This window comes from Lonchura striata, chromosome 3 (assembly GCF_050655825.1).
Source record: "Lonchura striata isolate lonStrDom1 chromosome 3, ASM5065582v1, whole genome shotgun sequence".
NCBI classification, from domain to species: domain Eukaryota; kingdom Metazoa; phylum Chordata; class Aves; order Passeriformes; family Estrildidae; genus Lonchura; species Lonchura striata.
The window spans coordinates 56,491,545-56,517,585 of record NC_140705.1 but is presented as its reverse complement, the minus strand read 5'-3'; the positions used below and the strand labels follow the sequence as shown (position 1 = coordinate 56,517,585).

At 38.2% G+C, this 26,041-nt stretch overlaps 1 protein-coding gene across 2 annotated transcripts; it reads right to left on the bottom strand.

The window, feature by feature from the left end:
* Window positions 1-196: 196 nt before the first annotated feature.
* Window positions 197-26,041, bottom strand: WTAP (WT1 associated protein). 2 transcript variants are annotated; one of them, XM_021540635.3, is made up of 8 exons: window positions 25,834-26,041; window positions 21,815-21,852; window positions 21,676-21,731; window positions 16,854-16,912; window positions 14,575-14,702; window positions 8,083-8,261; window positions 3,226-3,380; window positions 197-1,418 (listed from the first exon to the last, which is right to left on the bottom strand). In XM_021540635.3, the coding sequence occupies exons 2-8, from the start codon at window positions 21,842-21,844 to the stop codon at window positions 835-837; spliced, it is 1,191 nt and encodes a 396-aa protein (XP_021396310.1). In that variant the 5' UTR covers window positions 21,845-21,852; window positions 25,834-26,041; the 3' UTR covers window positions 197-834. The 2 variants fall into 2 exon arrangements, with proteins under 2 accessions (XP_021396310.1, XP_085431378.1); XM_085575252.1 differs by lacking the exon at window positions 25,834-26,041 and adding an exon at window positions 25,628-25,649.

Sequence of the window (26,041 nt, the reverse complement as noted above, 5' to 3'; positions counted from 1 at the left end):
ATAAGGACAAAACCTCTGGAACAAGCACTATCAGGCTGTCTTGAAATTAGTACTAGTACACACCTACAACTTCATATATTGGGCATATGCTGTATCAGAGAGGATTGACACAGATACAAGCTCAACTCAAAAGCAAGGACTATAAATACACCGCATACAAATAAGCCACGTAAGCCAATGCAGAACAATGAGGAAATTACATTATTAAAAGTTTTTATTTAGGTTTGGTCAGTACAGGTAAGATAATATTGGAGTCACAGAGCAATATGCATCAACAGGATACAACAGTTCTTAAAAACTGAGTAACTATGCACACAATTCAGAAACATTCGGTCACCTAAGGAGAAAATGCACAGATGTATGGTGGGAAAAACTGTAACACTGAAACTACTACAGGACTCCTTCAGTAAGTCCATCTTTTTAGTGATAAAACTACTGTACTGGGCAAACTTGGCAGTCAAACCCACATCTATTATGACAAGTCTTGAAGGTGGTGTTAAGTATAACAGTATGAGTAAGAATGCCCTTACACAGCACAGGTTTCTAGATATACAGAGATTTGTACAGACATCATTTATGTTATACTTTATGGAAATAATTTCCATTTCAACTTCACATTAACTCATATAAAAATAACTTGAGCTACACAAACATCCTTTTAGCAACATTCAACGTAATTAACTGTTAAAATTTCCAAAGTGGCAGAGGTATTGAAGCAAAAAGAAACCCACAAAAAGGCAAAATTGTGACAAGTATGCACTAATTTAAACAGCTTCTGGACAGTATCCTCTCCCAAATTCAATGACACTGTATAAAAATTTTGCAGAAAAAATGTTACAAAACTGAACCCTGCACATTTACACTGGAGTCCAAACCATTCTGGACATGACGAGAACCCACAGTTCTGTTACCTTTCATGCTCACTGTTTTCTCCTCTTGAGGATCATGATTGGAGTCTGTGTCATTTGAGTGGTGAGTGAGAGAGTTTTCACTGCCAGTGGGAGAGTCTACACTTTCATACCCAGTACTGAGCTGGTTTATGTAGCTACCACTTCCTCTACCAGTTCTATCTTCAGAGTGGTTGGATAGCTTATTACCATTCCCTGGAGAAGCCGGGAAGTCATCTTCCGTGCTGCTACCCTCCCTATAAAATCCAGGCCCAGATGTCCGCTGGTGGGAGGAGCTGCCATTGCTTGGTCCGTTTGCCAGGCGGCTGCAGTCTTTGCCTGCAGCCTCTCCCTGCTCTGTGGGCTCAGAGGATGGAGTCCTGCTGGTGCCTGGGTTGGAGGCCTGGGGCTGCTGCTGCTGGTATTGTGCCAACTGCTGGCGAGTCTCCTTCAACTGCTGCTGAAGAACTAGAATGGTACTCTGCATACCCTCTACCTCCTCATCAAGCTGGATGATGAAGTCATTCAATTCTATGTAAAGAAAACACATTTGTTGCAAACACTTAATAGCCCATAGTTTAAATCTCAGACAAGAAATCAAAATCCTTTAACTCAGCGTTTTATACCGGAATTTTTCAATTAACTATTTCTCAGCCATCAGGTATGCACTGGTTTTAATACTCTGCCTCTGAAGGAGAAAATGCTTAACAACTGTGGCATCTCCCTATTTTCTGTACTGCTATTGAAAATATGTGAGAAAACTAACTTCTATGCAAGAAAGGAAGATATTGGAAAAAGCTCAACTGCAGTAATTAGTATTTTGCAAGTAGATCCTATTGTGTCTATTTTTACTCAAGTATTAATTGCTGGCAGAAATACTGTAAAATTGAAGATGAACCATATCCATATGTAACAAATCCGAGTTACTGCAAAACTCTATTCAGTAGCCAAAAGTAGTAGTTTTTCATCATATTTCAAAGAAGTTTCAATTCTTACTGTGTTTAATCCTTTAAATCCTTCAAGAGAGGACACAAAAAGACCTTCTTACCAACAGAGTATTAACTAATTTCACAGTGTGTTTTAATATTTATGTATCAGAAGTAAGTTTTTACAATTAGTATTGCATTCTGGAACAAAACAAATTTGACACCAAAATAGTATAAGAAACACTGATTCAGTCTTCAGTTCAACTGCACCATCAGTATGCCAGAGGAAATAAAATGTAAACTGATTAATATTGCAAAAAATTTTTTAAAGTGTTCTTGTTACTACAGAAAACAATCATTAGGAAAACTCTTACGGCAGGAATATCATAATCTTGATTCATATGGGGAAGAAGCAACTTAATGCTAGAGATTACCACATTCAAAACCAGTAGTCTTTAATGAAAGTCTACACTTACTTCAATTATGTACTTGGCAAATTTTGTTGAAGTGAATTATCAAAACAATAGTTACTATTCCCACAAAATGACACTATACAATTATTTACTTTAAGAGTTCCAGTTATTTTATACTGCTACTTTCTCAAAGAGATGGAAATATAACTGGGGGAAGATCTAGTCTTAAAAATGAAGGACATCTCAGACTTGGATGGGATGCCATATCAAGTTTCTGGTATCTTACAATCTTCAGATTTAAAACAAAAATATATTCAGGTCTATGTGATGCCTATATAGATTATCTCCCCCAAGGATAACCTATAGGTTATATTCAGATAATCTAATCTAACATTCTATGAAGAGCCACTGACACTACACAGAATTCAAGATTGAAGACTTAAACCTGCATTTTCCCCTCCATTTAAATTACACAAGAGGTCAGAGTTTTTAGATAATTTCAATTTAGGTTTGCAGGATCACAAAATTTAGACTATAAATACGATGAGACATGTTCATTCATCTGAGTTACCAAAGGGAAAAAAGAAATCAGTTTTTCATATTCTTAGACGATTTTTTAAAATTAATTCCAAATGAGTCAGTTAACAAGAAGCTTTCTGTTCTCAGTGCATGCCTAGGCTTTATGTTAAGATTTCATCTTGCCAATTTACCAGTAATGTGTGCAGTCTAAACATTTGCTATTAAATTGCAAGACTTACAGTACAAAAATCTCAATTTCAAACACTGCATTACTGGAGCTGCGAATCCCACCAGTTCCCCCAAAGTTAAGGATTTTGTTTGTTTTTAACTAAGACTACCAATTAATACTTACTATTGTCATATTTTACTCAATACTGCCCTTTCATTCTGGCAAAGGTGATTTTGTATTATGAGTATCATCACAAAATTAAACTTGCAGAAGTGCAAGGCAACTTCTATTTTTGTTAAAAAATCCCTTACCATCCTGACTGCTTTTAAGTTCCTCACTATATTTCTTCTGTAAAGCCAATTCTGCCTCAAGCTGTGCAATACGTCCTTGGGACAGCTGCCTTCCAAGCTCTTGATTCTCCTGGATAAGCATTCGACACTTCGCCATTAACTTTTTCCCTGTTTGGCTGCAAAGGAAAGAGCCATCTATCACAAAATGAATATAAAACCTTCAGTTATCTTCCTCAACCACAATTACAGACAAAAAGGAGATACGATTTCTGCATGTCACAATTCAAGGAACATTATTCCTCAACATAATCGTCATAGCAGAAAGTCTCCCAATAGTTACCACATGCTGTTCCAACGCCAGTTGATCTTCTGTCGCTGTCCCACAAAGTGGAAGGCAAGTTTTATTACTGAAAATATGAATAAGCATATTGTACTTTTTTAATACCAACATCTGGATTATCAGTATGCACAATTTTGCATGTGCCAATTCTTAATGGAGTTAAATATTTGATTAAAGATGTGTTTTGCAATTCAAAATATCAAGGACTGCATAGAAACTACACAAGCAAATTATAAGCAAAAGAATTTCCCATTTGTTGAAGTAATGAAATTTAATAACTGAATTTGGGTGAAGAAAAGTTGCTTGGGGGAAATAATAAATCTCATGTACATTTTTCATACTGATGACTTTTTCTTTAAGAGGTTTAAACATTCATTTAAATGCTGTCCAGGTACTCATTTAAAAATGAGATGTCTATTTTTCATCTCAACTTGTATGTTTGACAGTCACATGCACAGTCTGCTTCATAATTTCTATGGTCAGCATTTCTTAAGTACATCTTGTATGGTGAAGAGGAATGAAAATGCAGCTGAACACTGGAAGGACATTAAGGAAGGGGCATACTGTTACGTACTTCCTTTAAAATTACAAATTTCAGATCATAAGTAATGATCATTAGGACATTCCATTTCTGAAAGAAATGTGAAACAGGTAGGAACTGACAAGAGTTTCTTTACTAAATTGGTAAGATTACACATCTTTAATCTTCATGATAAAAATCTCATTGTAAAGCATTATAGGAAGTAGTATGCAAATTAATATATAGGCAATACAGCTGACTCAATGAAAGAGAAAAATTAAAGTCCTTTAGGACTCAGTCTGCCAAGTCAGAATAGCATCCTCAAACAGTTCTTTTAATAGGCTCAGCACCATAATGAAGCTGTCTTCTTTTCTACAGAAGTGCAAGCTCTGCCAAAACCCCCAAAATTGAAAAGTTTTATTGTGAATTCAATAGCAAGACTTGCATTACTTCTCAAGACCAAGGTGGTCATTTAATTTTTTGTATGCTTTTAAACAAATGACAAATACTGAAAAAAACCTGAGGATTAAAAAAGTAGAGGAGGAAATATCCACTACAATCACAGCCACAGTTCTCTCCTGCAACCAAAATACAAGAATTTAAAACAGCAATTTCCTTATCAACTACCTTCTGAGCACTCAAGCCTTAAACAACTTTTAAGTTCTCTGTCAACTCTGCCCCATTTAACATTTTTCAACTGACTTTCCCAAATCTTTCAGATGGGCTGCTCCAGAAGGAATCTGGCTGTGTAAAGTCCTGGAGGCCTGAAAATCTGCTAAAGGCAGCAGCCTGTTTTCGTTCTTGATGTGATGTCCAATGCCAGGTCCTTGAAGTTTAAATTGTGCCGACCTAATACAGTCCAAGTCGCACATTTAAGATGCAAGTTTCCTTAGAGATGTTCATTCTGTGCAAAGCAGGACCACTTTGGAGATAACCAATGTGACAGATCCCAAAAGTTATTAGGCAGACATGATTTTTAGCCATTTGCAAATTCCTGTTACTGTATTCATCATCACTACAAATGGAAAAAGCTTACAATGCTTGAGTCATTAAACGCTTTTCTCTTCACAAACCAACATCAACTGAAGAATCAGCAAGTTCCGGTTACCTTGAAATTGGGACAATTTTAGAATCCCATTAATATCTTCAGGTTAACTTCTGCCAAAATGTAAAATATTTATTACCTGTATAGAAATTTGCATAGTTACCTATAATGCTATTTCTTTCCATCAAAACTTTTCCAGATGTTCTGAACTAGCAGAAAATAATCCTTGCAATTTACAAAAAAGACAACACATTCAAGAACATTAAATACATTAACTACTAAAATAATTCCTATGAACTGTAAAACTCAGTTCAGCATTGTTTTCACAAATCCTCTTGAACATACATGCAACAAAACCTGTAAGAATGTAAGTGGTTAAATTTCAGAAGACTAAAGTTTGTTGTACTAGGCTTACTGCAAAATGACATTTCAACTAATTTTTATTCCAGGTTTATACCCTGCTTAATGATGGTTAAAATGGCTTAGTATAGCCATTCCTTTGATTACATGCCCTTTTATTTCCCCCTTCAGACATCAGCAATGTTTATGCTGAACAACCTTATCTACATTAAGGTCCAGAACTATCTCTGCTTAGGGCTGCAGTTAATGTGTTAACCACCCCAAGAACACCAGTTTAAAATCTGAATAGAGCCATTGCCTCTTTGAAAAACTAGGCCAGATGCCAGGAATTGAGTAGTTGTGTACAAGGATAGATAATTAAAACAATCGGGGGGAAGCGCCCAAGATGCAAGGAGAATGAAAAAAAAAAAAAACAACCCTACAAATATTTTACATGAGCCAATTTCTTCACCTTTCAAGAAATAAAAACCAGTAAAATTTTAACCCAGTTAACAAACCCTTGGTTATTTACCAGGAAATAGCTAACTTTCTATATTCCAGCCACTGCATGTATAAATTATGCGCATTCACACCACTGACTTAAAATTCTATGATGCAAATTAGGGTATGTTGTAGCTACAGAAATAACATTTTCATTTGACACTTGGGTTTGAAAGGAAGTGGCAAGTTACTTGTCTCTCCTCAGCTATACTCACACATTCAGAGCCTGAGGACTTTAGAAAACAACCAACCTGTATCTAAATGTATTAAACAACTTTCTGAACGTCAAGTTAGAAACAAGCGATCCACATGGCATGCCTCTTTCAACACATGGCAGTGAGCTTTACAAATGGCTTGGTAATACATTAATAATTTATTAATGTAAGTCTTACCTCTGTTTTGATGCTAGATCAATAAAATCTTATATACTGCTATAGCAAAATCATTCCAGATGTATCACTTTTAAAAGGTAAAGTTTTTCTGTGGATTTTTCTTTTGGTGTTAAGTCACTACTCATGCAAAAAAAAAATAAACCTGCATAAGTATACTACTCTTTGTTCCCGTATTAATAATCTGAAGCATAAACAGTTAAAGATACTTCCAAGTCAAAATTATGTAATGTAATCTTAAAATCAGCAAAACTGTTAGAATACATCACCTCTGTGACAGCTGAATGTCTCTTTTTAGTTTAAAAAATTCATTTTTAAATTGAGTTGTAAAACGTTGCCCAACTGTTTTGAAAAATCAACACCTCAGATTACTAAATAGAATTCTATTTGCTACGGGAAAAAACAAACACACAAATGCTTTTACAGACCTTAGACGTGCACTCCCAACTGTCCCATATCGCTACTCTTACAAGTAACTTGGGACAACAGAACAGATGCATCAAGAGAATAGCAAAAACTCCTTCAACTGAATCCACCAGCATGCATTTAAGGTTTTTTGGTTTGTTAAAATACTGACTTATTTTTCAGTGAACGAGACAATGCAGAATTATCAACCTGTTCAATTCTCGTTCATCCCAGGAGTTCCAAGATACAACAGTATAATCAGAAGTGTTCCTTAAACTAGGTGTTACAGCTATTTCAAGGCACATTTTATAGAGAAGCACAATACAAAAACCCCAGGTGTACAACGGAATAAAAACACCCCACCAACACTGAAGACAGTTGCCATCATGTGCCTTCTGTATTAAGCATTTGAGATCAGTGCTTAGAATGAAGATTGAAAAATTCTCATTTCTGCATGAAAACATGCAGTGAAATTCTTATCACAACCAGTTTTTCTTATACATGCTAGTTGTGATCAAATATGTATTGCTTCAAACAATTTTAAACCTGCATTTAGATGGAACGTACATTTTTGTACAGTCCTAATTTTGAGGCATCCACAGTATTACCAACCATCCAGAAAACAGTTCATTATTTAGCAACAGTGACTTAAGGCTGCATCAAGTGCTAGAGCGCCCAAAGGCTAAACAGTCAAATATGTACACTACCACTGTTGTGATATCAAATAGCACTCTTGTGGCTATTCAAAACTGGTTAGCAAGTAAACTCTTTAATGCAAAATTCACCTCATCGAGTTTTGACCCAGCAGTTCAGTGAACAAGCAGGAAGTCCACAGTCTTATTGGCAAAACTGACTTACAGTGTCTCTAAGTCACTAGGCTCAAGGTTAAGAGCGAAGCATATTCCACTTCTACATTTTACGGGAATTTTACATGTTCAATTCATGATTTATAATCTCTAGGTTCTCTCTCCTCCAAACTGTCTGTAGACACAGTGTGCCACAGACTTAAGACTTCTGTTTCTCCCTCTATTTTCTTCAAATAGAACAATTTTGCAAATGTCTACATGTTCTAGAAAGATTTTTTTCGAAGATGGCCATTTCTTCAGAACAGTCCGACGCTGTCAGCCCTCTGAAGCAAAGGGGAGAAAAAAGCTGAAACACAAGGCTCATCTGGTAAGTTTTACATTAAGCATTACAAGCTGGACAGTATAAAAATGTGGCTTTTGCCTCAAAACGTCTGAGTCTTGGTGTGGAAACGAGTACTTGGCTGTCCCACCATAGCATTCTCGTAGTGGGACTGTCAGGGAAGTCTTGACTGGGGAGTATTTGTTTTGTTTACCTATCAGGCGTAAATTTCCAGGCACTCAGTTCATTTTGGGCTTGTTCCAGTTTGTCTTTAGTCTGTTCCAGTTCACCTTTCATTTTTAGGAAAAACAAGTTGATGGCTGGGTCTACCATTGTTGATCGCAGTTGGGCAACACTGGGCTGCTGGACTTGCTTGAGGTACTGAATCTGATTCTGCATAAAATAAGACAAAAATACTGTTATTTATACAATAGTAAAAACAAATTTTAAGTAATTTCAATACCAGTATTTACTCCAAAATTAACATCAAGGCATATTGCTTTCTTTCACACTGTAACCTGAAAAACCCAGGATAAAAATCACTTGTGCACACAGATTGCCCTCCAGATCCCAAGATTATTTTCTACATGTCAATTTCTATTTGTCAGAGCAGTATCTGGAGCATTAGAATGCTCCCTTTCTTCTGTATCTGCCTGCACTCCTCCTGAGGAACAAAGAGCATATGGAAAGAATTATCTGCTTAAAACAGACAGTTAATTCCCACTTAAGTTCAGTGGAAGTTATTAAGGAACATTACAGCAAAAACTGACAAATATTTACAGGCAAATAAAAAGGTTTTTAGACCCTTCTAAGGTTTTTTGCGACTGCAATAGTCACTTATGATGCAAAATTGTGTATCTCTAAAAATAATTTAGAAATATTAACAGGAATTTAAACAGATCTTGGTTGGATTTTATTCTCTTTGCAAAAAGCACAAACCAAAGGAGTTACAATTTTATATGTTTAAAACACTTGCAAGAGTCAAAATTTCAAAAGTAGTAACTGAGAGGTTTTCTTTTAAATATAGTGTTGATTGCTCAAAACAAATGTAAATAAATATTAACTTTAAAAGTTTCTTCAATTTCAATCCCATCACAACAGACATATCTTAAATTGTATGAAAAGTACGTGTTTAGAACTCTGTTAATCACCAATACTTCATCAGCCTGTACAGAATGTGTTAATTATTAAATTCAACTTATTATGCTCCCTATATCACACACATTTCTTCATCAGCAAGAACACACAATGTTGAAATACATTAACTGCAAATCAGGTGGTTTGCTTCCCATGCAGGCAGTCCTACAATCAGACTTGAGAGCAAGAGTTTAACTGACAAACCCTAAAGAGAAAGAAACCTCCTGCACTCTTTCATTTCCTTGGGACACACAGCACAGCCAGCAGCACTGACAGCTTAACCATATTCCTGTACATGCAATTACACTCTGACGGGGTCTTTATACAACAGTGGTGAAGAGGAAGTACAGAAGTCCTATGTATATGCAGTATGCAATAGCAATCTCAGGCACTTCTAAATTGAGTATGTTTTAATTTATATATTGTTAAACAGTAAAAAATTCTGGATTTTATTTCAGGTAAGTGGTTTCAAAGGTACTGGAATAACTGAAGTATTTCCTTTGCAACATTAATTGATATTATAAAAATAAAAATACTTAGCTACTTAAAACTGTATCACCCTACTTTAAATTCTAAATAGACAAAGTTCTATGTACACAGAAAGAAATATAAAAGGAATAAAGCACTGCACATAAATATTTTCAAGAAATAAAGAATTCAAAAACCCATATGTGGGTAATGCACCTAGAAACAGGAAACCTAGATTAAGGTTATGCTAATGTTTCTTGGACGGCATTTTACCTCTCAGGTCCTTTGCCTCACTGAATGCAAAATATATTGTTCACTGAATAATGATAAATTTTATTCATTGTTATTGATGCATATTTTGTTTCAACTCAGTGTTTTTATTCTTCTGCTACTGAAGTATTTCAACAACCTGTCAATTCTTTGTGATGGCTAGAGCTAGTAGACAGTAAAATGGACGTCACCAGCAACCTATTTCAGAAATATAATCATGATACAGCAACATTGTTCCAAATCCATTTTTAAAGAGCCATCACTAACTGAAGAAAAAAAAAAAAAAAAAAAAAGGCCATGTGGTCTTACCAAGGCTCAGATTCCTTCCACTGTAAATATAAAAACGTAACAGATTCCCTGGATCACTAGCACATGGAATTGCTGCCGCTGCTCCTCAGTCACAGAAATGCACTTAAACACTCTGCAGGACCCAGCCAATGCTGTCAAATAACTGGCATTGCACAATCTCACTGGGGTCACTCCAGCTCACACTCCTGAGCCCAGCAGATGGCGCCTGCACAGGACTTCAGCTCAACCATCATTTCTAAAGCAGTCATGCAGAAAAATAAAAAACTTACTTAAGCTTAACAATCTTTGCTCATTCCCTCCCCAGACTTGAAAGATCATTCTTTCTGTCCACTTTTCCCAACTTAAATCTTCTCAATTCCTCCAAAATGCTTTCACCAGTTAACTCCACAGTTCTCATCCATCAGGCTTTTCATCCATGAAGACCTAACAACCTCCACCCAGTATGACCTGCTTCCAGAGCAAGCCCAAATGTCTTCCCCTTTCTGACAATTTCATAATAATGTTTGTCTTCCTGCTCAGCCAGTCCAAACCTCACATTCTTCCTCCCTCTAATCACTTTCTGGTGTGACTCACCTCCCATTGATATTCCAGGTGGTAAGGGTTAGGGAGCAGGAGAGTTTGCCTACAGTCAGGACCAACTTCAGGCTACAGCTGAACATACAGGAATAGTCATGTCCAATGCCAGCCCCAGGGGAATTCCCAATCTATCACCTGAAATCCTACAGTATTCCCAAACATGAAAGCACACACCAGCTGGTATTTTTCAAAAGCCCATCAGATGGACAAGTAGAGGTAATTTTCACAAACAGAATAAAAATCTTGCTACCAGCTCTCTCTCTGTTCCAACGCAAGGCAGCAGTGGAAGCAGTCTATTTAGAGGACACTGGGCTGTGTGAAGTTTTGTTCATGTGAATTTTTATTATTTTGTTAGAGACAGACAACATTTTCAATCCCCCTTGGAAACAATTGCATGCTTTCAGCTGAAATCATCCAAATATAGCTACAAAGAACAGACACCCTGAACATAACGAATTTAGGAAAAAGAGATCAGAGGTGCCTGAGAAAAAGTGTGAGCAACCTAAGTCAGATCAACTGTATATCCTTCTTATAAGGAAGGTATAAAATGCACAACTAAGAAGGGAAAAAACACAACACAGCTGTAACCTAAACCACAAGAGTAATGACTACCTATGCTACAACAGCCCAATTGCACCTACAGAAAGTTCCACTCATTGTTATCTGTTCCATGAAATACATACTTGAGCAGCAAATATTTCCAAATGTCTACCCACTTACTGACTATCAGTAACTGTGCAGTATCCTGGAAGGAAGTTAAGTCCTTTCCCTGAAGGGGCATTAACGTGACCAGCACCTCTGTCAGAAATAAACCATAGCCAATACCTTACCCACACTTCACTAAGAGCAGCAACCTCTTCTAGAGGTTGTTCCAGGGGAAAGGTAGCTTGAGGCTGCTGCTGACAACAGGGCACACAGACTGTTAAATGCCTGAACTTCAAGGTAGCCCGTAGTGACCCTAAAACCACAGAGTAACTTCGCAGCACCTGCCACAGATTTATACTAAGCTGCTGGCTCTGAAGAAATCCATATATTCTCCTGCTAGACTCAGCACAGAGCACTAGAGAGAATGGAGCTATGTACTCCCCTCCCATCTTGTTTCTTCAAAAACAGCACTGACACACAAGAAGGGCAATGATTCTGCTACTGCTACTCTGATATGCACACCTACACTTTCAAGATGACAACTGGTGACTTTCCTAAGCTGAAAACAAATTTAAAAGCTTCTATTTTAAAAAAGGGTGAAAATCAAAACACCAAAATAGAATTCATCACATCCTATTTTAAAACAGAGCTAGTTTACTTTAGTAAACAAGGTGTTCTACGCAAGTGATCAGAAAACTCAGTCTTTGCCAACTATTAGCAGTTGAATATGGTATGGTATTAAGTTTTAAACTATTTAAATTTGAAAGCAGTTAAGTTTGTAAGAATAAAATGTCCCCAAAACACATCTGTAGTTTTTCAAGAAACTAGACACCATAAATGCTCAGTCCCTCTAATTAAAATGTGACAGGAAACACTGAAGGCTTACATATAAGTGTTACTGGTATATTTCACATGTAAGTATGGATTACAAAAAATTGTTAACTATAATAAAAAATTGAAAAATTATTTTATTGATTAAAATCAGGCACATCAAGTAACACCACATGATGAACAGCTTAAATGATTTAGCAACCTGTAGCTTAGCTTTGCATTTTATCCAACATGACATTTTTCTACTGTTACTGTAGTGAAAAAAATACTCTCTAGTAATATAAAGCCAAGCAATCCTTCAGACCTTCTTGAAACTGTACACATTTTTAAATTTCAAAACACCTAAAGGTGCCCATGTCTACAATATACACCTCCAGTGTATCCATTTTAGAACTCTTCTTCAAGGATGCATCTTCCAATCTCCACATACTGCAGAGATTACATCCTCAGTGTAATTCTTGAGTCAAGAGCAGAAGAAATATAAGCCACCTGAGTGTGTGGGCATATGTCTGTTTTTCTTTTTGGTAGGTTGTTACCCACTCTTTTTTCTTTTTTCAAGTACACTGAAAAGAAAAGCTCATCAGAAGTTCTTCTAAACAGATGTTTTGGAAAGATTATGCAGCTATCAAAGTGCAGCCAACACCCCTATAGTCTTCATGATATTGAAATCATTCATGATAGTCAAATTCAAAGCATTAAATACTTGAAGTTTGTAACATCAAGGGAGGAAGAAAGGCAGATATACTACACACAATTTGATTTTGGTGAAAAACTTGTATTTCTTTGTATTGATTTATTTTTACTATTTACTGCTTTAGCTATCTGCTAAGAAGTTCAAAAAAAAAATCCAAAGAGCAGAATTCATCAGTAAAACTTCACAAGTGAAGCAAGACCAATACAGTAGCCTTACAACTAGGGAAGTGTTGCAGTACTGTAGCAGAACAGACCTTCAGTGGCATCCTGGCCTGCATTAGCAGAGTGCTGCCAACAGGCTGAGGGAGGTGACCCCTCCTCTCACTTGACACTGGGGTGAGGTATCTCGAGTACTGGGTCCAGGTCTGGACACCTCAGTACAAGAGAGACACACATATCGGGGTGAGACCAATGAAGAGCTGTGAGGCTGATTAAGGGGCTGGAACACGTGACACACAAGCAGAGGCTGAGAGTATTAGGGCTGCTCAATCTGGAGAAGAGAAAGATCAGGAGATGTTACCAATGTGCATAAACATCTGATGGGGATTAAAGAAAGCAAAGTCAATGGTGCCCACTGAAAGCATAGAAAGTGATAGGCACAAACTGAAACACAGGAAGTTCCACTTAAAAGTAAGAACACACATTCTGCTGTGTCAGTGGTTCAACACTGGCAGAGGTCACCAAAGAGTTTTGCAGTTTCCATTTTCAGGAGATGCTCAAAAGCCAGTAGTGTGCAGTCCTGAGTAACCTGGTCCAACTGACCCTGCTGTGAACAGGCAGGCTGAACTAGAAACTACAAGTCTCTTCCAACCTTAATGATTCTGGGCTTTGTTTTCTGCCACTGCAAAGTAAGCTTAATTCCCTTTATTTTTTTCCTGTTTATAACACTATTAACTAAAGTGATCTTATGGTCTTAAGAGCAGTGATAACACTGTACTGAATTCATTCATACTACTATACCTGACTGCTCTGAAAAACTTCAGGCAAAAAAGAAAGGAAGATTTAAAAAGCAAAGGAAAGCTACAACACTAGTTATTAGTTTTGCACAGAGCTTGTATTTTTCGTAAGAGGAGCTCTGAAGAGTATATTACCAAAACTATCAATAAGCTTTTTACAATCCTTTCAGAAACTGCCAGATTCAAGCAGAATGAAACTTATGTTAAGGTAACCCAATATGAGATAGTTTCCAAGAAACCAAAACTAGACACAGATGTAAAAGTCACAGAAATGAAGGAACGAGAAACAAAGAAAAACAAAATATGTATTCAGAACAGCAGAAATTAAGCAGATCTGCCAAATTTCAAGAGTTTTGAACAAGTCAGTAGCAACTTCACCTATCCAGCGGCTTATAAATAGGCTTACACTGTTATCCAAATGCAATATAAGTGTCAGCCTAAAAACTCCTAAATTAAAAGAAACTCAATCATATCCTTGCATTTTTATTTGTTCCTGACTCTATTGATTCTCAGAAGTAACATTTTTGTAGATATGCACCACAGATAAATGCTAGAAGAGAGTAAGCATGGCACATGCAAGAATTAGCTTGGTTTGAAGTAAACCAAGTTTCAATCAAAACTGCTGCAATAACTAATACTAAAAAAACCTCTGAACTTTTAAGGTGTGATCTTGACTAATTCAAACTACCCTGCTGTGTCTTTAAACACAGAAAATGCAATGATGTAGATACACAAAAAACATAGCATAGCATACAGTTACTGGTTCAACAGCTGATGTTGATGCAACAGTTTGAACACACTTATCCTTTCTAAATACTTACAGTACACTCTTGCATCTCCTGTTCCTTCGTTGCCAGCCTCATCACCAGAATATTTTCTCTTCGGGCAGACTCTTGCTGTTGCTGTTTCAGCTTCTCTTCAGATTCTCTCAGCCCCGTCACATCATTAGCTAACACAAGCAACAACATAGAGAAAGCATATTTTATAGTACCCTCTCATAGGAAGTTTTTAAGAGATAGCTAAAAGAATGTAAAAACCAAATTCATAAACAGAAGTCAGTTACACTTTTTGCAGGCATGTTTATAACTAGCATAAACAAAAAACAGAATGTCATTAAGTACTGTAAAAGCTTAACAACAGGTGGCTTTAAAGCCATATTTCTGGTCCTTCCTTAAGACTTACTAAAATTTTCAACATGTTTCCATGTTTATATAGGAAATCACTGTGCTGCAAAAGCCAATCTGCAGCCTGTAAAACACTGCTGTTTATGGGCAATCCTCAAACTGGCCTCAACACTCCATGAGCAAATAGTAAGATGTTCAAGAACATTCTGTCACAACTGGAATTCTGATCCATGGACGTTTATGAAAAATTATATATAAAATACAAGAGAAAGCAGCACATTTCCAAATTGCTCAAACAGAAACACATGCAAGCAGCTCGATATCAACTGCATACATTCACTCTGCTACTTGTCATATGTAAGACAATTAAAAACTTGAAAAACTTAGAATTTAATTTTTTCCTAATTTCTGGAGAATAATCAGTTGTAAATATAACCTGAACATCACAAGTTGCTTCAGGACAATGATTTCTAAATAAATCTTTGCAGATAATTCATTAACACTGACTACTAGGGCCTGTACTGTTTCAAAATTGAGAAATTTGGAATCCTGAAACAACTTATTTATCTTTGTTTAATCAGTCTAAGATGTGAATGAAATCACCTGTTTCCATTTGCTATATTTCATTCTCTCCAAAATCCAAAATATTATGAGACAGCAGTAGAAGGAGGACGTAACAACAGCAGAACAGAGGACATCCATTTGGACTGACAGAAAAACACCCTTCAAACTCAGTGGTTCTACATCTTTAAGTATTTAGACTGAAAAGGTGACTGAAAACAGGAAATATACCATCTCTAGCTGGCAAGATAACTTATAAAAGTTACTAAGGATTGGCTGTTCAGTCACTCCCAGAATGTATTCATATTTTATCATTTCACAGGAGCATGCTTTCCCCATATTACCTTCCAAAAGACAAAGTTTTAATGTTCATGTAAGAATGACAATTAAATTTGCCTAATCAGATCAAGTAATCCTTGGGGACTCATTTTAGACATTTACCTCTAAACACTGCTCCCCCTCCCAGCCTTACAATCCTGCAAGACTACTAAAAGCACAGACATTCCTGGAGTATTTTAGTAGGTGGAGTTTCCTTTTCTAATGGTAAAGTCGTAAAGTACACCAATTTATGCGGTTCTACTTTAAAGCTTTCCCCTGCCAAGCAGTCTGCCCCCTATAGATGCAAAAATAAAGACTTTTTAGATGGTGGGATAAATTTGCAAGTGGAGAAGAAGTTGGTTAGAAAGCTGGGAGAGGCTTTCTTTTTACAGTAAAAAAACAGGGTGTGGGATGTGCTCCTGGGGAAGGCAGTTTGGGGATGCCATGGGAAACTGCATTTGTGTAGGATAGGGCATTTCCCCAGAGTCCTCTGCTTCCCCATGCAGATGAGCACATGTGTATCATCTCCCCAGGTTCTGGAAAGTTCCTAGTTCTTGTTACCCCCATTGGTTCTCTCTATAAAACCACTCCTTTCCTTCTCCCTCATCAGTCCAGTTTATGTCACCCCGTCCCTGCTCCTCCCCTATACCCCTTCCCCATTGGACAGCTGTACCCTAGTCACTCCTTCCCTTCCTCAGTTAGATACCCAGGTCCATCCTCCCCCAGTTACTCTTGTAGCCCCCCTCCCCCTGAGTGCAGTTGTCTCCCTGTTCCTGCTCCCCTCTTCCTTGTCTTTGCTTTACCTTCAATAAACCCACATGGATCCCAGTGGCTCAAGAGTCCTTCCATCTTTTGGTGGAGATTTTATTACACTATGCTAACAGGCACCTGTAGACCAGCCAGCAGCAGGTTGCCCTGCTGGAGTCTGTCCAGGGCAGCCTTTAACAGGGGCTCTTTTCCTAAAAACTGACTAATGTAACAGATTATTATATCTTACTAGATGTTCTAGCACTTCTCTAGAAAGGACACATATTACTTGATCACTCTGCTCTACACATTCTGATCATCTGCACCATTTTGAAACCTGTCAAACTTACAATTAAGGTCTGTGTACTTGCCCTCCAGAGCTTGCACGTATGCTTCATATTGTTTCCACCTGTCACAGATATAAAGAGAAAAAAAAAGAATTTCTGAAGCTCTGTTTATTAAATCAAGGCATCTCTAAGCTTTCAGAGCACACACTGATACCATAATCAGAAAATATCAAGGGGGAATTATGCAACTGCACAAAATACAATTCCGGTTTTAAAAAGGGAGCCTTTCATCAGGGAAATAGTTACATCTGCTTTGTATCTCAGAGGAACAAAATGGTAGTTGTGTGTTACAACACTTAAAAGTGACATCTTAAAGTTCAGTATTTTAGACAAACATTAGGATCAAACACTACTTATTTTGTTATCTTTGTAAAATAAACGTAAGATGCAAAAATAAGTAAAAATAAGATGTAAAAAATATACATCTTATTCTCATAGCAGAGCAATCCAAACAAAATTCTGTAACAGCAAGTGCAATACAAATATAACATTAAGTATGTTACCAAGTGAACAGGACAACCAGAGGTGTATCACAACACTAGAAATGGCAGTCTAGGTTAAGCAGTTGTATCAGCTCATTCAGGTTAAGACCATTCTCTGATTACATTCATCATCCATAAGCCAGACAGTTTAATAACTCTTTGAAAACATGTTATTTAGGAAATTCATCCTCAGTCAAAAAAACATCACTTAAAAACAGCACTGTATTTTATACAAACCATCAAATCTGTAGCAAATAAAGTCTGCTGCAAAGTTTGCATGAAACGCTTTATGAAAAAGTTTGCAGCACAGTGGTCTGGGATTTTTTAGTAGTACTCTGCCCCTAACTATGCATGTTCTTCCTAATGGTACAACAGCACATTTTAAAGAAAATTTATCTAATAGCTTACCACTATAGAAGAAGGTGTCTGTTCCCTCCTCCCAATTACCTTCTCTACCTGATGCATATTTTATGCCAGACTCATCACAACTGCTCCATTTTAACTCTCTAAACTACACTACTACTTTAATTGAAACTATAAAATCTACCTCTAGGTAATTTAGACCATTTAATGAAATCAAACAGCATATTAAAGGGTCTAAAAAGCATCAGAGATCTGTAACAGCAAGACCACATCACTGGGAAAAGGAAAACAGAAGCACGAGATCTCTTCCTTCAAGGAACAAAAAAATTTTACATCTCTTCAGCTGAACATGGCAACAGTATGAACGAACTCTCAAAGCTCTGTAAAAGGGAACAGCAGTATTCCTACTTAACCCTTAAACTAATCTCTCTGCTCTAACAAGTTTCACTATTTCAACATTAAAAATTCTATGTTAGTTCAGGAGATTTCAATCTCCCAGAAGTAAAACTGAAATGGCCTACTAAACAGCAAATCTAGAAAGAAAGAACCTAATTTTACATTTAAAAAGTGACATGCAATAAACAGTTGGTCTTCAAATATACAGGACTACTTCACTTAAGTTAACCTCACAGCCCAAACCCAGTAATTCTATCAAAATCATGAGACTCCCCTAACAGCAACAATATACAGAGCAAGTGAAATGAGGACATTACCCAAGTTAAGTAGACATGCCAGAGCACTAGCTGAAAAAAAAGGAAAAGAACTCCCAAAATAACCACCCACAAACAAAACAGGTAGCTTACACCTACAGTCACCAAGAATATTGTAGATAACAGCTCTAAGTCATCTCTCAACTGCTAGTATTTAGGCAAGAACCTAACTCCTGGAAAAGAAAACTTAAGACGGCACTAGGCCATGTAATGGATTTCAAGTCATATGCCTACCAACACTTCTAGTAAATGTAACTATTCAGATGTAGCATTTTGTCAAAAACCTTGCTGTTCAAACTGTTCATTTGGTCTGGCTGAGACAGAGATCATTTTCTCCACAGCAGCCCTCACAGCACTATGCTTTTACACTCATAGCTAGAATGGTGTTGGTAACATACCAGTGTTTCTGCCACTGCTCTAAGTGCTCACGAATCATCAAGGCACGTTTTCCAACATTCCCTCCTCACCAGCAGGCCAGGAATGGGCAAGATCTTGGGAGGGAACACAGCCAGACCCTTGACCTCCTTGCCCTGCCCCAGATTACATCTTCCAGCACACCTGTAGCAGACTAAGGCGGCTCATTTCTGAACCTGAGTGGGGGAAGAATGACAAAGGCTAAAGGCAGATTTTTTCCTCCCATCAGTTTGCTTTCCACTCAATATAGTAGTTTATGTCCATAATCTGATGGTTCAAAATTAATAACCTGAAGAGCTTCACTGAAGTGCTACTTGGAAAAGCATTCAAGAACAGACACAGGAAAACTGGGAGGACACTCCTGAATCTGTTCTCTGTTCAAGGGATTGTTTACAGTCTCACAAGAACTGGAAGGTAACTAAGCAGCATAATTCCCTTATTCCTCCAAAAATATTTAGCAGACTTTATAGAGGTAATTTGAAGCTATGAAGTCCTAAATACTTGTTCTTGAAGCACCCATTTCTTATGCTGAGCTTTGGGGTTCACATCAAATGATAAACAGTTAGGGGATAAGACACACACTGAACCCAGGCCATTCCAGAAATAATTGGCTCTAAGTCCCTGTTGACTGAAGTCTAGTAAAAGCACTGTATTTCCCCAAAAATGCTTCTGTATATTGGAATGGTTCAGTGTTTTACTAGGTACCCACTCAGCTTAACTATCAGGGCAATACTGATCAGATTTTTAGCTATGATCCACAAAGTATTTCTTTACCATATTCCTGGCTCTTCCTTCTCTCAGAAGCTCCTACAGTTAAGTGAACTACTGCATTAAAGAGGGGAAAGTTTAAGATGAGTCCAGAGCAACGAGTCATGAAACAAGCAGAAATTCAAGGTCAGGTCTAAAGGCTCTATGTTGGTCCTGCTCATGTTTAGTCAACAAAAAGTTATAATGAACAAACCTAAACTATGCACTTCATGGAAAAGAACAGTAAAATTGGGACTCATGGCACAGAAATTGACAAAGCCCCCCATTTTTTCTACATATGTATTTCATGACTGCAACTGTACAGCAATGGTGACTTTATTATCTAAAGACAAAAAGGTTATTACACATGTCTGTCTGAAAAAGCATTTGCCCCACCAAAGCACAGATAAAAAAAAAAAAATTCCAAATCTTAAGGCAATCTAGAGGTCAACACATGTTTTTCTACATCTCAAAGTAATAGAAATGCCATTGACTTAAATATATGTCAAATAATAATATTTTAATCCAGCCTACAAGTGAAGCCAGCAGTCAGTGCAATAATTGCTAGCTTTACATGAAATCACAATTAGAGGTGAACTTACTAGAAATCCATAATTTGACCCCCATACAAAAAAAGCATTTGAAAGACTGATCTATGTAAACTAATTAAATGGACATAACCAAAATGGAATTTAAATTTCCATTTCTGGGTATATTGAACAGTTATTCTCCTTAAATCTATCAAGCGCCCTTTTTGAGAGCATGCTAGTTTTTCTACACACTAAGAAGATGATTCAATAACAACACAGCTGTCATTAGCAAGCTCCCTTCTGCCTCTTCATTAACACAGGTGAGCTGCTGACATGCTGTACCTCCTTGGGTGTATTCCATCATATGTGATGGAAATTCATCTCTTCTATGGTAGCAACTAATCATTGCAAGTTACAGAAGCTGATTACAACTGACAGCCTTTTTTTGTTTTCACACTATCAGTCAGAAAGCAAGTGGCATGGAATCTACGCTTTGGTACTTTCACATGAATTTTATCGCAGAAGTTAAGGGCACAGCTTTGGAGACTTAGGAGTTTTCTATAAAAAGGACCACAGGGCCAAAACCACTTATGAAAGAAGCACTTTTTCTTACTGTTTCAATACTTTTTTCTTTACAACCCAAAAGACTGGATACTCAGAGGCAGACAGAAACCAGTTTTAAACACATGGAGCCAGACTATTTACTCCCTGAAAAAAAAAAACTGCCACCCCAAAAGTAGCTGGCAGGATAGGTTACCCAGAAGGGAGGGTAGCTGATCACCATGTACACTGAATGTTCCATATGTAACCCCATGTTTCTACACAATTTAATCTTTGTTCTACAAAGCAGCAAAATTTACCTTGAGACCCTAATAATGCTAATAACTCAGTGTACAAGAAGCCAAGAACTAATGTTTACCAAAATATACAGACTACTCCAGCAGATAAACAGATATCCCACAGAAGGCTAGTTTGGATGACTCCTGGCTTAAGAATTAGGAAATTCAGGCATACAGGGACAAGTGGCCTGGGGTGGTTTCTTTTAGCACGTGGTCTGGGCAACAGGATTCCCTATAGTTGTTCCTGTGGTGACACTTAAGCTTTCTAAAAAGTTAAAAAGATGGCCAGGTTCTTCCCTATCAAAGTTCTAGGCAATGAAAACTTATATTTTAACATTTTTCTCTTAATATCTGAACATGCTGAGAAGACAACTGCATGGACTGAGAAAGTGTAAAAAATAAAGAAGTAAAGAGTTGATGTTTTTCTGATGTTTAAAATAACTTGCTATCTATTAAGGAATGTAAGCAATCATATCTTCTACAGTTACAAGTGAAGAAAAAAATTCTTGCACTCATGTTCTAAAAAATACTAGTAAGGATTTTTCCTCTTGGGAAAAAGTATTCCCTCCCAAAGTACAAATATGTGAGACAAGAGGAGAACTTTACAGAAAAGATGCATTATGAAACAAATAAAACTTTTTCAGAACAAGAATGCTAAAAGACAATAAAGAGTAAATTCACACATCTTCCACTGGAAGTTCACTAAAATGTTGAGATGGAAAAATGACTTTTTACATTACCTTAGGATAAGCTCATCTCTAGGTAAAACCTTAAAATCTGCTTCGCTAAGGCGAACCTATGAAGCGAAAAGAAAAGCATAATTTATCAAGCTGTCCTGATTACCTGGAAGGGTGAAGTCATAAATAATTTTACACATACCTTCTTTGGGAGAGGTTCTTCATTCGTCATTGTGAACTCTGAAGGGAGAGGAAAAAAAAGGAGTTTTATTTAGTGTAAACAGAACACTGAATTAGTCAGAAACTTATACTTCTAGCCTTAATTGTTTTGGTTTGCAATATTACACCACTGAAATATTGGTTCCACACAATGCAGCACCAGAGTATAAAATAACTCTATGACATGTTTGCTCCAGTAATCTAGATATAGTCAGATGTATTTTTTCTAAAAGTTACCTCAAACTTTCTATCTATATCTAAAAAGCCAATCAATCCTTCCTATTTAACTAATCAAAACCACACAACTTTGTATCAAACTGACATTTAGTATGTGTCTACATCTACCTAACATTGTATTTTACAAGGTAAAGGATAATCAGGGTTTGACAAAAGCAATTTATACTACTGCTCCGCCTCTTCAGAATAAAAGAGATTAATTTGTGAACATTACAACATGTTCTTGCAAGTATTTATTCTCTTAAGATTCAAATAAACAGAAGTACTGTTATTTTAAAACTCATGCAAATATTCTCAAGGAAAGTAGGATGCAAAACAAATGGCTTAGGCCATCAAACTGAATTCCTCCAGTGCATACATAGCACAAGAGGACTGCATTTTGTTAAATATTCACACTTCCATGAGTTACAGAACATGCTTCCTTATCTCTAAAGAGTAATACATAGTATTTTCTACAACTATGATTATGCAAGAAATACTGAATTTCCTAAATCTTACAAGCATGCAAGTAACAATGAATGCAAGGTTTGCAGGAGGCATGCATATTTGCAATATACTTTCCAGTGGAAAAGGTTCAAATAATATTAAGAGTTGACAAGCTTGTAAAGCTACTACTACACATGTACCAGAGAAAGCATGTGTCAAGTCCTCAGTTGAGAACACTTGGCTTTAAAGAAAGAATGCTCTTAAAGAGTAAATATTCTATTTTCTCAATTATTTTTATGGATTACCTTAGTATTTTCACAATGACACTCAATGAACCAATTTAACTTTTCCATATCCTAAAAATGTTGGTCAGTAAGACAAGCAAATACATTCCAATGAAAGAGTGTTTTCAACCCCCACTAACTGACACCACTGACAATTTACACAGCACTCTACCAAACAAGGTCCAGGTTAGCAACAGACAAACCAGCACTCACACTCCCTTCCTATAATAAATACTGACATTAGAGCCCACAGAAAGAAAACATTCAGTAGAAGTATGTCACTAATGAATGGCAGCTTCCTGTTAGGCTTAGTAACACACAGGCAGCTAAGTGCTTCCCTGAACTAAGTCACACCCCCTTCACTCCCCCTCACAAGGAGTATTTTGCTTGAATTTCTGCATGCAGCTCCTTATTTGAAACTGTTTTACCAAAAACATACCTCAAATATAAAATACAAGCATAAGAGGCTGCCGATACAAATTGCCAGTAGCCAATTCAATCAGAGTAACTTGAGATTACAGAGGGAATGCTTGTGACCCCTGTATTTAGGCTGCCTACTTTCCCCACTGTAATTTTTCCAAAGATTTTTAGAGTTTTTAACTCCTCTGAAGGTTGGTAGTATTGAAGATCCCAGCTAGTGTGAAGTTCCTAACAGAGAGAAACATCCTTTTCAGATGTCTCGCACAACTACAGCTAACACTGATTAAATGGTGCACACAGAGTCATTACATGTGTGTTCCCCAAACATGTACCAGAAGCATACAAATACCAAAAAATGTGAATTCCCCCCAGACACCTGGCTTGTAGCTCCTGCTGCAGCATGCAGCAATTATAAACATATGATTGCTGCCACAATCACGACTACAAGAAATCAAAGGTAAATGCTCCATCCAAAGGTAGTCAAACGCTGCTTTTCCAGACCTCACACAAAATTCCAGCACCAGACCAGGCTGCTCTAACCTCTACACCCAGCACATCACCATTTACAAAACCACCTCTTGCTTTCAGATGAGCACAAAAAACTGAAGTTATGGGCCACTGCATTACAGAAGTCACTGCCTTACTGCCACCTATTATTACTTGCTATGATAGAACCACACATGCACCAAAAGTATTTTATTTTATAGATTATTCTGGACAAGTTAAGTTGATAATATTTACAGGTAAACACTTAGTGCTCTTTCCACAAATATTAATTTCACTTTGCTATTGACCTGCAACAGCTTTTTGGGAACCTGGACTAACTTAGCAGAAGCTGAAACATTTATTACTGCAGTATACTGCTATCGTTGTACTCCATGTTCCTCAGAAACAGCAGCAGCTGTCACGGTGATTCGCCTCAGTTTTCTGTTACCAACAGGTGAACCCGTGTGCTACAGGCAACAACCGCAACGGAAACGTTCATTCTTTGAATCTACTACAGTAACTTCTCAAGCACTGTGCGTCAAGAGATGCTTCTTATCACTCGGCTCTCCTCTAGAAGAGATCATCTCTCTACTACCCATATCAGAAATATCTTGCAAGAACAAGATGAAGTATCACTTTCTACAAGAATCAATGTAAACATTCCTGCACAACTGACTGGAATTAACACAATTGTATTTTGTGATTTATATCATGAACAGTTTAACTGTACTATCCTAAGCACTTTCATGATTTTGCAGAAACAGTAGTAGCCACACACCACTCCTGCATATCTGCTCCTGGCAACAAGCAACACAAAATCACATTCCATACTTAGAATAACGTTGTCACAGACACTAAAAGAATTTTTAGAAAAACTCTATGTTTTAGGCTTCTATGGCAGTTTCAATTAAAAGAAATGTAAAATGAGGAAAGTACATTTTAATTTTAGTAACTCTGATACAGGCCTCCATACCTTTCTCTACAGTGTTTATAAAACACAGGACTTAAAAACTTTTTTGAAAACTTCAATGAGCAAAAGTAATTGAATCAGGTATGAGGTTTTACTTGTTATATGCAAACTGAAAGTTATTTTAATGATACCGAGAAAGAGTTCTGTGGGGAAAACCCCAGTATGGGCTCCCAGCTCCCAAAGTACATACGTGTGTGCATATATATACAAACATGTAATTTACAGAATCGTTAGAGCTGGAAGGCACCTCTGGAGATTACAGTCCAACATCCCCGTCCCCACCAAGGCAGGTGACACAGGAACGTGTCCAGGTGGGTTCTGAATGTCGTCAGAGAGGGAGACTCCATGACCTGCCTGGGCAGCTGTCCCGAATGCGTGTGCCTGAGATTGCTCAAAAGTTTCTCAGATCACAACACTGCAGCCTGGAAGGAGGTTAAGGGGGAATGCACCACCACAGTAGCCTGTTCCAGTATTCTGCCGCCCTCAATGCAAAGTTCTTCCTCATGTTGAGGTGAAACTTCTTATGTTTTAGTTTATGGCCACTGACCCTCGTCCTGCCCCTGGGTACCATTGAGAAGAGTCTGGCACCCTTCACTTTAAGACAGCGCCTGCCTTTAGGATATTTGTATGTACTGATGACAGCCCCTCTCAGTCTTCTCTCTCTCCTAGAGTAAACAGGCCCAGCTCACGCAGTGTTTCCTTACAACAGAAACATTCCAGACCCCAAATCATCTTTGTGACCCTCCCTCGGACCACCTCCAGTACCCCCTTGTCTTTCCTGTACTAAGGAGCCTTCTGGCGCTTAGAATGAGAAGCTTCACAGTATCCCCGTAAATGGCCAGCCCTCACACTCGCCTCAGCCACCGCGGGGGTCCCGCCCCCCGGGGCCGCAGCCGCAGGTGTTCGACAGACCCAGCTGCTGCGGCCGCCCCCCGCCCTCGCTCCGCGCCCACGGGGGAAGCGACAAACGCACCCAAGGCAGGGCAGGAGGATCCCGGCCGCGCAGCCAGGCCGGGCTTTGGGGCCTCGTACAAAATGGCTCTAAGTGCTTCCGCTCCTCCCCCCGCCGTGCCCGAAGCGAGGCACGGAGGCGCCTCTGGGGTTCGGCACCCCGGGACTGCGGGCTGCCCGGTCCGTCAGTCCGTCCCGCTGGGGCGGAGCGCCCGCACGGCCACTCACCTCCCGCCTGCGGCGCGGAGGCCCCGCGCCCCTCGCACGCCGCTCGCCTGGGCCGCGCTCCGCCTCACATCGAGCAGGGGAAAAACGCCGCCACCTCCACGCCTGCCGCCACCAGCACCGCGGCCAGGACGGCCGTGCCCCCCCACCCCCGCCCGAGCTCCCCCGCACGCCGCTCCCGCCCGCTCTTTATTTGCGGGTTCTCTGCGCT

Coding starts and splice junctions, on each gene's coding strand:
- WTAP (XM_021540635.3), bottom strand. CDS start 21,844: ATGACGAATGAAGAACCTCTCCCAAAGAAG. Junction 8,262..14,574: donor AGGAGATGCAAGAGTGTACT/GTAAGTATTTAG, acceptor TATTTTATGCAG/AATCAGATTCAGTACCTCAA. Junction 3,381..8,082: donor TGGAAATTTACGCCTGATAG/GTAAACAAAACA, acceptor TTTCCTTTGCAG/CCAAACAGGGAAAAAGTTAA.